Source organism: Lissotriton vulgaris, chromosome 1_1 (assembly GCF_964263255.1).
Source record: "Lissotriton vulgaris chromosome 1_1, aLisVul1.2, whole genome shotgun sequence".
In the NCBI taxonomy this organism is placed as follows: domain Eukaryota; kingdom Metazoa; phylum Chordata; class Amphibia; order Caudata; family Salamandridae; genus Lissotriton; species Lissotriton vulgaris.
Genome location: NC_141685.1, coordinates 1585045904 through 1585062696, shown reverse-complemented (window position 1 = coordinate 1585062696; position 16793 = coordinate 1585045904). Strand labels below are relative to the sequence as shown.

Here is a 16793-nt window from a genome sequence, read left to right as displayed (position 1 = left end):
ATTTCTCACCAGAACCTGGCACACTGTCTCCTTCTACCATGGCTACGGAGGACGGTGGTACTTATTTAGTGGTGTTGCGTAAGGCAGTAGAGGCTCCCCACAGTGCGTTACCTGCGGTTCACAGTAGGCCACGAGCACTTTGTTCACCGTGCTCCCTTTTGGCATTACCAGCGCCCCTCGGGTGTTCACGAAAGTGATGGCGGTGGTCGCAGCTCATCTGCGCAGGTCATGGGTTTGAGTCTTCCCCTATCTCGACAACTGGATGTTGAAGGCGGGCTCGCCCCAGGCAGTCGTCTCCCACCTCCAGACTACGGCCTACCTCATGCATTTGCTGGGGTTCTCCATCAACGTGCCAAAGTCGCACCTAATTGCCTCTCAGAAGTTCCTCTTCATCGGAGCGGTTCTGGACACGGAGCAGTTTCAGGTTTATCCTCCTGAACAGCGAGTCCCGGATATTCGGTCTATGATTCCGATCATTGGGCCCTTGTCCTGGGTTTTGATCAGGATGACCTTGAGGCTGCTGGGCCTCCTGCAAACTGCTGACCAATTATGCCAGATGGCATATGCTGGCTCTGCAGTGGGACCTGAAGTTCCAGGGGGCGCAGCATCAGGGGGATCTGTCCGAGTACGTCCAGATCTCGGAGGGCACTGCACAACACTTGCAGTGGTGGCTCACGAACCAGCATTGGGTCAGCAGCAGATCCCTCTCCCTTCCCCAACCGGAGCACCCAGTGGTGACGGATGCTTCCCTCCTGGGATGTGGCAGCTACATGGGAGAGCCGGAGATCAGAGTCCTCTGGCGTCCAGCGGAGTCGAGGATCCATATCAACCTTCTGGAGCTCCGGGCGATCCTACTTGCACTGAAGGCATTCCTTCCGTCTGTCAAGGGAAGAGTAGTGCTGGTGTTCAGACAAAACCACTGCCATGTGGTACTGCAACAAGCAAGGCGGGGTGGGGTCGTGGGCCCTAGTCAGGAGGCTCTCTGTCTCTGGATATGGCTGGAACGTCAAGGCATTTCCTTGGTGGTTCAACACTTTGCACGCCAGGGCGGACAAACTCAGCATCAGGTGCATGATGGATCACGAATGTTGTCTTCACTCGGAGGTGGCGGAAGGTCTGTTTCAACAGTGGGGAGAGCCTTGGTTAGACTATTCGCCACCGAAGAGAACGCGCAATGTCAGCAGTTCTGCACTTTGGAATTTCCAAGGCGGCACTCGCTTGGCGACGCTTTTTGTCACAAGTGGAGTTGCGGTCTATTGTATGCCTTTCCGCCTATACCAATTCTACCCAGAGTGCTGAAGAAGATAAGAAGCGATCGGGTCCAAGTCACTCTTGTGGCCCCGGACTGGGTTCGAAGAGTTTGGCATCTCGAGCTACTCAGTATGAGCGTGAATCCCCCGATCCGACTGCCTCTTCGGGAGGATCTTCTGTCACAGCAGCAAGGGACGGTCCTCCACCTGAACCTCTCCAGCCTCCACCTCCTTGCGTGGAGATTGAGCGGCAACGGTTGATTCCATTTGACTTTCCTCCTGAAGTCTGTGATATCATTCTGGCAGCCAGGCATCCCTCCACTAAATCGATATACGCCTGCAGGTGGAACAAATTTGTGGCATGGTGCACAGCAAAGACTGTAGCTCCCCTTTCTGCCCCTCTTTCAGAAGTCCTTTTGTTCCTTCTTTCTTTTGCTCGGCAGGGCTCTGATCTGGGGTCTATTACGGGCTACGTTTCAGCAATGTAGACCTTTCTCAGGCTCCCTGATCAGCCCTCTCTTTTCAAGTCCCCTGTCGTAAATAGATTTCTCAAAGGCGTTACTCACCTTTTCCCTCTTATTCCATTTTCGATGCCACAGTGGGACTTGAATCTGGTTCTTACTTATTTAATGTGTGTTCCTTTTGAGGCGCTTTACAACTGTCCTCTTGGTTTACTTACTTTAAAGACTGTTTTCCTGGTTGCCATCACTTCTGCCAGGCGCATGAATGAGCTCCATGCTCTTTCCTGTAAACCTCCTTTTCTGTCTGTTCATCCGGACAAGGTTGTGCTCCCCACTCGTCCTTCCTTCTTGCCAAAGGTTGTTACTGCCGTCAACATCGGGCAAACAATCACCTTGCCAACTTTCTTTCCGCCTCTGCACCCTTCCAGAGAGGAAGAGATGGTCCACCGTCTGGACCCAAAACTTGCTCTCTCATTTTACCTGAATCTCATACAACAGTTCCGGGTGAATGACCCGCTGTTTGTTGGTATGTATGTGCCAAAAAGGGCCGGGCTGTACACAAGAGGTCTATCTACCACTGGGTCGTCTTGTGTATAAAATCCTGTTATTCTCTGGCTAAAAAGGAACCTCCGGTGGGGCTACGCACTCATTCTACCAGGTTGACAGCAGCTACTACTGCATCTGCACGTGGTGTCCCCCTGCAAAACATCTGTCAGGCAGCCATGTCGGCCTTGCTGCACACTTTCACTAAGCATTATTGCCTTGACAGCCAAGTCCTGAGAGACGGCATCTTTGGCTGTTCTGTTCTCTGTGACTTTCTGGTGTGATCTTGGTTAGCAGACCCACCCACCACTGGGGTTGGTATTGCTGGGGTATCTATTCTAAGGTAAGGAATCTATCACTAACGTGTCTCTTTCAGATGCGCAAGTTCCTTACTTTCGGCAACAATATATCTGTAAGAGACATTAGTTAGTGATAGATTCCTTACCGCCCAACCCATCCTCCCCATTCTGCGAACTGATTTCTAGGGTTAAGGTCATCCCTTTCAGGGCCCTAGTTTCAAAGCACCAGTGGTCAGTATCTTGCATGGCTCTGGGTTCCTGGCGCAGAAAGTCCTGTACAGAACTGACGTCAGGGCGCGAGGGCGGCTTCTATGTAGCTGCCACAACGTCATCCCTGCGATTACGACGGACGCGGAGCCGCACAATGCCACCTTCCGACGCGCAGGGGTACTGCTGATGAAAACTTTTAGTATCCAGTCGACGCCTGGGGGTAATTCTAAGGTAAGGAATCTATCACTAACTAATGTCTCTTACAGATATATCATTACCCAAGGTAATTAACTTGTGCTACTGGTCCCAAGCTCCATTAAGGATCTTGAAGTTATCCGGACAACTAGTTTAGTTGTCATTCATTTTTACGAATTTATACATACTAAATGGTTATCAGAAAGGCTGTTCACAAAAACAGTGTCTTCTTTTTTTCTAAACAGTTTTTTAAATAGTATTTTTATCCTCATTTTAGAATCACATTTTGTACCCAAGGCAAATCAATTAAATTGAACCTAAAGGATCGGGGACATTAATGAATAATCCGTAGGTTTCAGTCACCTACAGTATAAGAGGTTAGACATAATACTGGTTCTTAGTACAGAATATTGACATTCTGGAGATAAACAATACCCTGCTTCCTTATTTCATTTTCTATGGATAGGGAAAGGAACTTTACAGTACCAAAATCGGGGCTATTTCATGAAGACCAATTTAATGGACTATATAAATCAACGTATAATTATATTTTAAAGTAAGCTCTGTTTTTCTTTTTACAATGTAAGCCAATAATACACTATGGGCACGACTAAATTCAGTGTTTTTAATATTTGTGCAACAGATAAAAAAATTTGGAACACATGCCACATGTTCTCAAAAGAACTTGATATTTCAGTGTCCTCATCACAGTCTTTGCGGGCTTTACATGCACGTGGGGTTTCATAGGCATTCCCCCTTTTTTCTTTCGGAAAATAATTTATTTGAAAAGGTATGTTCAGTATGCAACTATAATATGTTTAGGGATGTCAATTAGCAGAGATGGTAATATAGGAGGACCACCTTAGTTTAACAACTTTTTAATAATATTGCTGAATATAATTTTTTCATTGCTGTTTATTTACCTCACAGCAATTTGGGCAATAATTTTAAAAGAATTATTAATATAAGTTTTTATATAATCCTGTAAAAACAAGTGAACATACTAATTAAATGTCTTGTATTTTGAATTTTAAGTACTATTCCATTTTATCCATTTTTTGTTTTATAGTGATAATTGTTTGATAACATTTTATCTGATAGGGACATGTAGCCGCAGATTCCTTAACTTAGAATATCCCCAAGTGTGAGACTGGATCCGGAAAGTTTATGCAGCAGCACGTCTGCGCGCCGTGGGACATCACCACAAGACCCCGCCCTGACGTCGTCCACGTACGTGATGTCAGCGAGGTCGTATAAGTCCCTCCTGGCGCTCAGTTGTCAGTTTCCTTCTTTTCCGCGTGCAACGCTGATCCGGAGTGAGCGGTTCCTCTGGCCTTTTTTCAGGCCTCCTTTTCGACGCGTCACGTCGGGACCAGTGTGGAATGCCTTCGGGCTTTAAATCTTGTAATACCTGTTCACGGCAGATGTCCGTGATGGACCTGCATCTTATTTGTATGTGGTGTCTGGACCAGCACCATGACTCCACGGACTGTGAAGCCTGCCAGAGTCTGAAACAGAAGTCTTGGCGGGAGCGCCGTATGAAGCTTCTCTCGGCACGGCTGTCCCGGTCGGAGTCGTCTTGCCCCCGGCCTCCTCCTCGATGGCAGGCGCCTCTACTGTTCGGTTCAGCCGCCGATTGCCCTCTGGGATCCGGGCCGTCATTCTCCACTTGGTAAGTCGAAGCGCTTGTCGCCTAGGTCTTCGACCTCACCTTCTTTTGTTGTCAGGGGCACAGGTTCCCAGACATGCGCTCCCAACGGTCGTCCCCCATCTATCGGTGTGGGGGCGGTTCTCTCCCAAATGGAGGCATATGCTACGGCTTTGCAGGTCTCTCTTGGGTCCTCTCCCGTTCCTGGGGCGTCCTCGGGACCTCCGCTTCTTGTGGGGTCTCCGACGGACTCGCCGGCGGGTTTGCCCCCAGCACCACGTGAGACTTTGCATCCCAGGAACATCAGAGATGTGGTGTTGTTAGGGCGCGGCCCGGTTGGGTCCCCCTCTACGGTCCACATGGAGTCATTAGGGCACGGCCTAGCTTGGTCCCCCTCTTACACCCATAGCACCTCTGCCGCGCCGCATAGCCCCACGGGGCTCCCCGTGGCGCCACAGGTGGTTGCCGGTGCTCATGGCCCTGACTTGAGCACACCCCAGACTTCCAGGCAGGCGGCCGCCTGTCCGGAGCACCTCCTCGGTTCTGCTCCTTTCTACGGACTCGAAGCCTGTTCTGGATGAGGCGGAGCCGGCACCGGAGCAGCGCCGGAAGCTTGCCTCACTGGCCCGGTGCCCTCTCCTTCAGAGAGGGAGCTTGTCATAATTTCTGCACTGGACAAGCCAGATGCTGCCAAGTTGGTCTGACGAGGCACGATCGGCGCCGACGCACGTTGTATTGGCGCTGTGTCGATGCCGAGATCTGGACTCTTCTATAGAGGCCTCTGAAGAGAGCCACAGAAGCTAGTGTTACCAGTGCGCCCCTTGGAATTTGTGGAGCCTCCTCAGGAGCTCCCAGATCTGGCAGGCTGTTCACCTCCACAGAAGCCCCGTCAGGATCCTCATTCTTCCATGGGGCATTGGGCGCACCCTCAGTGTCTTGGGAGGGCCAGCTTACAACCCTCCCCCACTGATTAGCTATTGTCCCCTGTACGGAGGGCTACTGAGGCTGTTGCGGCTTTTTTGAGAGTGGTCTCATTAGCCACCCGCATTTTAAATGTGCGACCCCGCTCTGCCCCTTTGTCTCTGGACTCTTTGCTTGAGGTCCTCCACCTTGGGTCCAGAAATGCGGAGCCGCTTTCGCCTTTTGAGGCTTCCCTATATGATACCCTTTTGGGTACCTGGGTCCGGCAGAGTCTTTGCTTCCTACCACCTCTGAAGGTGCTTGCGTTGATCTCCTTTACCTCGTCTGGGATGGCTGCAACCTTGCCGAATTCACAATTCTTAGATACTGCAGATTCTTTGGGCCGAGCCATGACGGGTTCTGTTGCCTTAAGGTGTCAGGCTTGGTTGCGAGATAGTGTCTTCCCTGAAAATATCCGGGAGCAACTGGTCCACTTACCCTTTGATGGGGGTTTTTCTGCTTAATGCTCACGCCGAATCTGCGGTTCACCGGCTTCTGGCGGGCTTTCGTCCTCCCACTTAGGTCCTTTTAGGCCTGCCTTCTGTGGTGGTACTTTTTCATTTCGCTTCTTTTAGATGCCCTCTGTGTTTAACATGGGCAGCGAGTCTTATGTCTTCTTTTTTCTGTGGTCAAGGGTACTTACCCTTTTATTGGCATCCCTTGGATGCGTTTATCTTTCAGCTGCCTGGTGGCCTTCTGTGGATGTGTTCCATAGGTTGCTGTGTCCTCTGACTGTGGTATTCAGCCGGTAGCTCAGCTCGGTAATGTCATTACGGCTCCGAACTCTGTTCACGGGTTCGGTTCGTTACTGCGTTCTTTTGGCCTGGCTTATTTGTACGCTATTATATAGCCTTGCTTATCTCACCTGGGCCTGGAGATCCTGTGGGCTCCATGCGACGCTTGGTGGTCCGCTGTATGGTGTTCTATGTTTTTCCCTGGTGCCATTTGCTTACGCCCTGGTGATCCGCCTCCTCGGGAGGTTTCATGGTCTCCTCTTCAAAAATGGCTCCTACCTACTCTTACTGCACTAGGTATGATCCTGTATGGGCATGTTTATGCTCCTGGCTAGTTCTGTTTCTACATAATTATATGCTTCTACATTTATGTATACATGCAGGTTGCCTAGGTATCCTCTTCCTACGTCGCCACTTCTTGTTGAGGCTGTGAGGTCTGGACCAATATCTCCATGTGTGGGGGAGCTTTTCTGAGGTGTTGCAAGTTGCCATAAGGGCATCCTTGCTTCCGCTTACTGGAGTTATTTCCCAAATTGATATATGCTCCCTTTTTGGTGTTCGACGAGTGACGTGTCTTTTCTGGAGTGTTGGTCTCAGATTCTGAGACTCTTGCTACCATTAGTTAACTTGGTGTTTTTGGCACCTCCCTTCAGATATGCCCTTTTTCCAAATTATCACCTACTCTTGTTACAAAGCTACGCCTGTGGGACAGTTTTTCTCATGGCAGTGGTCATTGACTACTACCTCCAAGCCTACATTGTGGGTTTTTCTCACTTTGGCTTCATGCTGCCTGGTCGGGCACTCTTACACTTCCTGTGTAATCCACTTTAAGGTCTCTATGGCTGTTTACCTGCTGCATATTTCTACCTGCTTCAGTGGGTTGGGGATTGAAGCTAATTGCCCCTCATTACCCTTTTTGGGGTTGGGTGTGCACTTGGCGTGTTTCTTGTCCCGCTGGCTATTCCTAATGCATTGCTCAGGTTCTAGCTCTTGCCTTTGAGCTCTTGACACCGGCTCCTTCAGCTTCCTTCAATAGGCTAGTCTGTTAGGCGCTGGTTGCATCTCTTCAAGTTAATTTCGAGCTTGGGTCAGTGCACTCATTGTGTGCCATGGGTATGCTCAGACGTGAGTCCCATGCTCTCCACACCACTGGAGTCAAGCTATCCTGGCTGAAGACGGCTGATAGCCAGAAACCGGTGCTAGCATGCTTGATTCTGGTCCAGGAAAGACATGGCTTGGCAGTTCGGGCTGGACTGTTCCCATGAGGCACAGGGTCAAGGCTGATTTGCATATGGCCATGTCTGAACTGGGGTGGTGTGGAGTGCAAAAAAAACGATGGATTTAGGCCCAGATCTCTGTACTGGGGTGAATGTATGACATTGTTCTGCATTCTGTCCATCAATTGTTTTTGCATTGAGCTGACAATGGTCCTTCTTCCTCTCTCTTTCTTGCTCTGGTATCGGGCTCATGCCGTTCTACATGTCATTTATTATACGGGTATGGTATGGCGCCATTCTAGCATGTTTTTCGGATAACTTCTATCCTGTTATTTCTGCTCTTTGAGCTACTTGGGTTGCTGTCTGGCTTTTCTGCCACAGCTTTCCCCTTTATCCGTCACTCTATTGCCGGATCAGATGCTTGGTGCTTTCTGTTGTTGTCGCAGACCCGCCTCCCTTTTGGGGTATGGCTGTAGTATCTATTCTAAGTTAAGGAATGTGCGGCTAGATGTCTCTATCAGATGTACGAGTTACTTACCTTCGGTAACGATGTATCTGGTAGAGACGTTGTCTAGCCGCAGATTCCTTAATGCCCACCCAGCCTCCCCGTTCTGCGAGGACCATGTCTGGTGGTGTTCTCCACTGGCCTCTTCAGTTGCCATTGGGTTATATCTCAAGGAGGTTCAGATTGTTGCACTCCCCTGGGTGCTTTCTTATACAGTTAACTTCTGCTGAGGGGCTTCCTTTCTGTTATATGGTGCCTTTGATTCACAAGATTTGTTTTCCTCTCCAGATCCCTTCCCTTCCTTCCATCTTCTCTACTACCTCGGGGTCCTGGTCTCCTCAAGGTCATCCTCTTTGACGGTCAGTTGTGCTCTGTTTCCTACCTCTGTTTTTAGAGGGAAAGGCCAGTTTTTTCATTCTTTCCTACAGTGGACTGTTGTTCTTTCTGTGCTCCGTTCTTAGTGGACAGCACAATTCCACATGGCACTATCAGTCTATTTCTGTCTGTTGAGATGTTCTTCCCTTGTTGCACTCGGGGAGGGATCTTCGCTTAGCTTGCGGGGCTCTTTCTCACAGTTTCCACTAATACGTGTAGGCAGTGTCTAATTCTGTCTTTAAGATGGTGTCTTCCACATCCTCCTTCTTTATTCACAGATTTTTCATCCCTCGCACACTGTTCCCATACTTTGACAGTTTTTGGTTGGTGGCTCCTCGTTGTGCTGCCGAAAGGTTTCTCCAAAGAAAACTGACGTCAGCGCGCCGAGAGGGACTCATATGACCTCGCTCACGTCACGTACGTAGACAATGTCAGGACGGGGTCGTGTGGCGCTGTCCCCCGGCATGCAGAGGTGCTGCTGCAAAACAATTTCGGATCCAGTCTCACCCCTGGGGATATTCTAAGTTAAGGAATCTGCGACTAGACAACGTCTCTACCAGATACATCGTTACCGAAGGTAAGTAACTCGTACGTTTGTCCTAAAGAAGGTGATGAAATATGAATCTTTAACAGAAACGCGGCAGCATCAGTTTTGAAAAAGTTTTTGAGTGTATATAAACGGGCACAAAGAGGTTTTTTCCACCACTAGTTGTTTAATTTTCAGTCGATAACGAATTTCACCTGACACAGCAGGCTTGCTCACTGAGCTGTGGGACAGACCAACATATATAATGTGTAATACACAAAGCAAGAAACAGAAAACAGACTTAATCGAGGTAGTCCTGTTTTTTCCATTATCATGGTGGCCATTTTGGAATGCTATTGAGTCTTCACACAGTTTCTTCACTGTAGCCAACATTAACACATATTGATGTCTTTTTCTGACATAGTGTTCTGTTTATAATATTACTGTTTGCATTCTTATTCTGGATAAGAAGTAGGTTCTGATATTGACATAGTGCCATATATTATGCTGTTCGTGGCCAATAAACCATCTAGTTCATGCACTTACTGTTGAAGACTGTCCCCAGATTCTCACCCAAACTAGAAATAAACATTGTGAAGTACAAAACATATAACAAGCTGTTTATCACCAAGTGCATTTCTATCCCCATTACAATCACTTCTACATAATAATATATACAGAATAGAACACAAATTGCGGTATTAGGAACAAAGGGTTCTCTTATCTGTACTATGTAACGAGTTCATCCTGCATCACTCTTTTCCGTGATGCCAAAGACAAGGATAGGGGAGAACCACAAATTCACACCAGAATCTTCCCCATCCTTTCCTCCTGTGATTAAAAAAAAAGAGAAAGAAAACAACCATACATTAGTGTAATGGTTATGATTAAAAACTGATTCTGCATAAATATCACACAACTGTTCTTCAATTGGGAAACAGCATTTACAACCTGCTATTCCCACGCAGGTAGGTAAATACGCGGTTGTTACCACGCGTGGCTTTACATCGCAAGTCGTTTCTATGACTTGCGCTAGGAGGTGTGCAAGACCAGGGAATGTGTTGGATTTAAAATCCAACACCTTCCCTGCTGTTGCGCTAACAGGAGTAGGAATAGTAATTTTTACTATTCCTAAATCCAGCGCGCCTCCTAGCGCAAGTCGTAGAAATAACTCACGATTTAAAGCCACGCATGGTAACTGCGCGGTCGTTGTAACAACTGCGTTGTCACCTATTGCGTGGTAATAGCACGCGTTGTAACATGCTATATCCTCATCAAACATATATTCAGTTGTTACCTACGCACTCTATATTTAGAAAACCTTGAACATAATACATCTGAATTTTCTAAACTTGCTTAGGTAACAAAGTAAAGATCAGTGGTCATGCAAATGTACACTCAATTCCTTGTCTTGGTTAAGGCCCCCAGGGTATTTTGTAGATTGATTATATGCCACGATATATATATATATATATTTTAGGAGGGAAAAGTGAATTTCTGTTGTGTTAGAGAAGGCTCGAACCAGACATTCAGGCAGGGGGCATTTCTAACTGCCTCTGGGAGAGAAGAATAAATCTCTGCTTCTTTGTCAGAGAAATATTCAGCGAGAGTGTTGCAGCTGTCCTCCGAAGGGGGAATAGCAGTGGAAACTCAATCCATCAAGGATAAAGTCTTGACAATAGAAAAAATCTCTCTAGAAGAGTTTTGAGCCAGTTCAATTTTACGATTCCCATTGCACATGACTAATGCAACTATGATAAGATTATAAGGCTGAACGGTATTTAGCCTTACTAGCCTGATCACCGTCTCAGTGCCAAATATGCTCACAATTAATTTTAAGCATGGCTAATTCGTCCATAAACCAGTCCGCTGAGGGTTTAGTTCTGCCTGCTACCCTCTCAACTATGGGTGCAATACGATTCAGAGCTCCAGAAATCCAGTCACCAACTTGTAAATTAGCAGTAAGGACACAGTTGTCGAGTTTAGGAGAATGTGTGACCAAGGCATTAGTAAAACTAGATGAAGAAGCTTTGGCCCATTTCCTTGATCTAAACTTCTGCACAGAGATGAGCTTTGTGCAAGGGGACCTGACTGGGAATGGCTAAGTGGTCAGACTATAAACAAGGCAGAGAAGGGTCAACCACTAGCACGGTTACGTTTGAAACAATGTCCGGCTTTTAGTAGATTCGTTTGGGGGGTGGGGGCAAAGATAAATGGAAGGGCAATTTAATTCACCAATAACTGTAGCTTCTTTCTGTAATGTACGTATATGGGCCGAGGCGGCATCGGATGGGCCCCCCTCCCTAGCCCCAATTTAGGTCCTTGGGGACCCTGTCCACCGGGGCCAGGAATATTTGAGTGGAGGGGGTGCTCAGTGGTGTCCTCAGGTATTTGTTCCCCTGGAGTCGATTTTGTTAAACAGATGACCCTACGTAGACCCTGGGGACCCCATTCCCCAGAGTGTAACTTTGATTAAAAGGGAGGGGGGCCATGCAACCCCCCCAAGCCTTTATAGGACCCCATTTCTCGTGGCCAGCACACTTAGTATGTCCCAGGAAGCCCAACACTGGGACACAATAGTTCGTAGCAGCATCCTCTGTGTGGTGAGCAATATCGGCTCCCGTGCCCTGCGTGGAACCAGCTGGCACCACAGCCCCCAACATGGGATTTAGTGGGTGTCCTGGGGGGACACCGGGGGGACACCCACCTATTATTAATGGAGGCCCCGGGGGATGGGGTCCCAGGGCAATAATAGACTCGAGGAAAGGGGCACTGCAGGGGATGGGGTCCCAACGGCCTATGAAGGCTCTAGGAGGGGGGCTGGGCTGCACACCTCCTCTTTTTAAAAAAACGCCCAGACCCAGGGTATGGGGTCCCTGGAGCCTAATAAGGCTCGCGGAGGGGAGAGTAAGCCTATTAAGAACATATAACACATAGATAAGAATATGGATAGTTTAACATCATCACGAGGACGTCAATAATATAGGAACCATCACTTAGTAAAGCAGATATGTAAAGGAGACAATTTTTGCCCTTACATTCCAGATGTAAGATGTGTTTCATTTACTTCGAGCACATTTTGTTCAACCAGCTGTGGGGTTTGGCATGTTCCTTGGCTAAACATGGCTGTACACATATGCCTGGAGACTCTGGCATTTTGCCTGGATAAACCTGGTTAAACATCATCTCTGAATGGATATAGGCATGCCAATCACAATGCTTATGCCAGTAAATAACAGAATCATAGAGATATCATTCATAGTGTCAATGGTAAGATGAAATGTAACTCCACCAGTGTGAGGTCAAGAGCAGTGCATTTGGTGTGAGTGTTACGTTTTTATGGCAGGGGAATAAAAGATCCGGAAACTTAAGAAGACCTATAGAGACTCATTTGTTATGAACATTCTGGAATAAACATGAGTTCTGCTCCAATACAAGACAAAATATTAGATTACAGATAAGTAACTTTTGTTTCCCTCCGTAATTATTCATTATTCAGTCAGAGTTTTGATTTCAAGGGCCATATGTATCATAGTTCCGTTTTGCGAATTCCAAATAGCGAATTTTAAGAATCGCTATTTGGAATTCGCAAAACGGTATGTATGTACAAAATCGCTGTTTCATAGCGATTCCTTACCATTCCTAATTTGCGATTAGCAAATAGCTAATCGCAAATTATCCATTCATTTCTATGGGCCAGGAGGCCCATAGGAATGAAGGGGGAATTTGCGATTAGCAATTTGCTAATCGCAAATTAGGAATATTTTCAAGGGTGCAGGTGTGTCACAAGAACACCCTGCTGCACCCCTGAAAATGACATTTGGGGGCATATGGCGCACATACATGCCCTAAGGGCATGTATGAGCGTCATATGGCACCTTTGGGTTTTTTGAAAAAAGCTTTTTTAAAAGAATTCGCAACTTACCACCAACTAGAAGTTGGTGGTAATTTGCGAATCCTTAATGACATTTTTGGAATATTTTTTCTTTGATACATTGCATTTAAGGAATCGCAAAATTTGTGATTCCTTAAGTGCAATCGCAAAATAAGAAATAGCAAATTTTGCGATTCCTTATTTTGCATCAAACATGTTACATACATAGCATTTAGCTAATTCGCATTCGCAAAGGCCGAAATTCGCCAAGTGTTTTATCTGTCTACATTTAAATGCGTTATGTTTGCGGGTAGCACAGGCACTTGTCCTGCGCCCGTTTGTATCGCATTAACCTTTTCTTCTTTTGTCATTAGCCTTGAACAGATTTTCTGCAAATATTGAAATCAGTTAATCATACCTCTTGTAAAGTCATAGATCAAACATTTGCTTGTGGATAAGAAAACATAGTAATAATACCATTTAACTTTTTTGCAGGAATGGACGGGATGCATGTAAAGAGCTCATTGGATTCTTTTTTGCATATGACGGGTCACTAACTGTTTATGAATATAGACAATTTGGAAAAAATAGGCAAGTAGAAGAATTCGCAAAAAACATTGCATTTAACAAATAGATCTGTTTTGTATATTATTGAGCTTAACTTTTGCACATCTTAACTTTTCCCAAAGAACAAGCGCACTACCTATTATCCAGAAGGGCATTTATAGTCATCGGTGTGGAAGGCGAAAAGGAAAGCAGTATGAACTGAGAGATATCTACGTTGTAAGTGTTGTATTCTAAAGCATGTCATCTTTGGCTCAACATCAGTAGATTTTTTAGGAATGTGTGTATGTTTTATGTTGTGTTATGCTGTTTTCTTGCAAATATCAAGGACCCCCTGTAATTGGATACAATTCCTGGGACAGGGTAAAACATACAAGGAAAATTAACAATCCCAGGCAATATGTGACAAAAGCAATGTGAAGAAAGAGTTCAGACAAAAATTATAAAAATATTATACATTTTAATTGTTTCAGATGATGATATTAGCAGTTAAAAACAGCAGTTGCTGACTTTCATTTATACATTTAAAATGAATTACATAATCAACAATTTGGTACATATAAAGATGGCATCTTCGACACGCGTTTCGACACAGACGTGTGTGACGTCTGTGTCGAAACGCGCGTCGAAGATACCATCTTTATATGTACCAAATTGTTGATTAAGTAATGAATTTTAAATGTTAATTTTCCTTGTGTGTTATGCTGTTTTTCCATTGTTCAGTGTTTGTTTATACATGATTTCTTAGCAACTTAATAATTGGCATCACGGAAGACAGACTGCTTTTTGCTGGTCTGGGGTTCTCTGTTTTGGTGCTTCTATGGTGTGGTTTGCTCTTTAAACTTTCCTCAACGTTTGTGTTTTCACGTTTGCCATGCTGACTGCGTCTTGCACATTGAGGATTCTACAAACGCTGTGGGCATAAATGGGCTGGTCTGCCGTTCCAACCTTTCTCAAAACTGTGTGTGCAATGATTATACATGACTTATCTTATCCTAGAGAGTGTTTCATGTATCCTTAACCCACTCTGCCTGTCTCTATCTCTCCCAGACCCAAAGTATTTCTACGTGTTTCAGTTGACCTTTTTTCGACTTTGAGAGACCCATTTGAGATAGCTTACTTGTCATATCTTATGTCTCCTAGTCCAAAAGTGCATGGTTTCCTATTATTTGTGCATGTTTACCTGCTACAAATGGTTTGCGTCTGAAATCTCCATGTGCATGTGTAACGACCGGATTTTCGGACCAGATAGAATCAGCTCACCAAGACACCACCAATCCAGCCGAAACGTAACCATCTCCCTCATCAGGACCTATTTATCCAGGCACCTGGGTACCTACTTGAGGATGGGGAATTAGCAATATACAAGCTCATATCATCGAAAACACCACTAAATCTATAGGATTAGTAGGAATACTCACTGATTACTAAAGACTTCCATGCTCTACACCACACTCATACCTTATAGTCTCACGGCAACTCAGACCCAGACTATGCTACCCTCCTACTCATAGTGAAGGGGGCAGTTCTGATTACTTACCATTACACACTGATCACAATCAGTGCTCACGCAAGCCACAATCCTGTGGGTATACACATTGACCACAGTCAATGCTCTCATTAGCACCACTTTCCCTAGCGGCGATCTCATTACACACTGATCACAATCAGTACTCACGCAAGCCACAATCCTGTGGGTGTACACATTGACCACAGTCAATGCTCTCATTAACGCCACTTTCCCTAGCGGCGATCTCATTACACACTGACCACAATCAGTGCTCTCTCAAGCCACAATCTTGTGGGTATACACATTGATCACAATCAATGCTCTCATTAACGCCGCTACACAACGACGATCACTGTCCTATGAATACCTTCAGCTCTCTCTCTCTCTGTTGGGAAGTTTCTCTATATACCTAATATCTACTGGGGATGCCTCATTATATTTTATGTGGTACACAAGAATGGCCAAATTACAATATGCAAAGGTTATTTCCTAATTTAAGTGCTCCTCTACTCCCTTGCTCAGTTACCATTTACCCAGACGGGAGGCGCATCCGTCCACATAACAGCATCTGACTAGAAGAAAGGTTAACTTTATTATAAGAAAACAACAATTACACAATGGTTCACTAAGAACTGGGGTTACTATATGCAAAGGTTATTCCTTGATTTAGGCGCTCCTTCTCCCTTTTGATCCATCAGTTACCATTACAGCATCTGGCTAGAAGAAAGGTTAGTCTTATCAATAATAATAACACTTGCACAGCTGTTCACTAAGAACTGGGGTTCCTTTATTCAAATTATAACAACACAATAACTAGCAATCTAGACATAGCCTGAAGAATAAAGGGGAATAGACACATCTAAAGAATACACAGATCTGCGGGGTCTCTTTATTAACAAGAAAGCTCAGATTACTAACACATCCACATATAGCTGACAGGAACTGTAGATAGCTAAAAAGGGAAATGGATTATAACAGACTGCACACCGCTGAAAGAAAAGGGATAAATCAGTATAACAATACAGTAGGGAATCCAGCCTAGGAAATAAAAGACAAGATTAATGTATGTATAGCCCTGGGAGCTTTCTGGCAACAAACTCTGCTTCATCAAGGTATTGAATACCTAGGGCCTCCATGAGACCGGGACACACAGGGTGTTTCTGCTGGGTGCGGACCGTGAACTACACGGGGGAGAAGACTGAACACAGACCTCTCCGTGGCCCGACGTGTCCTGCAATCGTGGATGGGGCGTGTGGGGACTTGAGGGAACCCGGACATTGTAATTTTGGAAAGATGCCTGCCGCCATTCGGCTCCCCTTGACACGGTATTTACAGCGCACACTGTTGAACCCTGCTTTTGCAACCGTCAGGATACTGCATTCTGGGAGCTGTGGTCTCGGACCTGACTACAGCTGTATCCAATCGAGCAGGGTCAGCTGTGCTTCCTACTTAGGGAGCACCGTAGAACTTTCAAGGGGATAGAAGGCACCTTACCTGTTGTGAGCGGCGTCTGAGGAAGGCGGTAACGCCGAAATGCATCATGCTGCGCAACTTCCAGTGAATAAAGGGCTCCCTCAATCATCCCTGCTGTGTCCTGTGATCACTTAGTACCGAGTGGTCCTCATCGTCATATATATATATATATATATATATATATATATATATATATATATATATATATATATACACTAATATAACAGGACAGATATCACCTGATTAGTATGAAGTCTTGTTCTAGCTGTCATCTGGGTTCCTCTCTCGTCTGTGCCATGGCTCATCTCAGATTCTCCCCTGCACTCTTTGACACACGCCTGCGCTGATCACTCTGCACTGGATTCCTCTCCCCTACCAACTGTCTTCACCTTTCAACTTCAGTCTAATGATATATTTTCTGCCGCTCTGATAACCGTTCGCTCCACTAG

General features: G+C 45.9%; 1 protein-coding gene across 2 annotated transcripts in view; it reads left to right on the top strand.

The window, feature by feature from the left end:
• CAPS2 (calcyphosine 2) overlaps positions 1-16793 on the top strand; it is a 780299-nt gene that overhangs the window by 459501 nt on the left and 304005 nt on the right. For both annotated transcript variants that reach the window (XM_086918127.1, XM_086918122.1), the window contains exons 12-13: positions 13293-13388; positions 13487-13580. In XM_086918127.1, coding sequence (XP_086774253.1) covers positions 13293-13388; positions 13487-13580 — 190 coding nt within the window. The remainder of the gene's footprint in view (positions 1-13292; positions 13389-13486; positions 13581-16793) is intronic.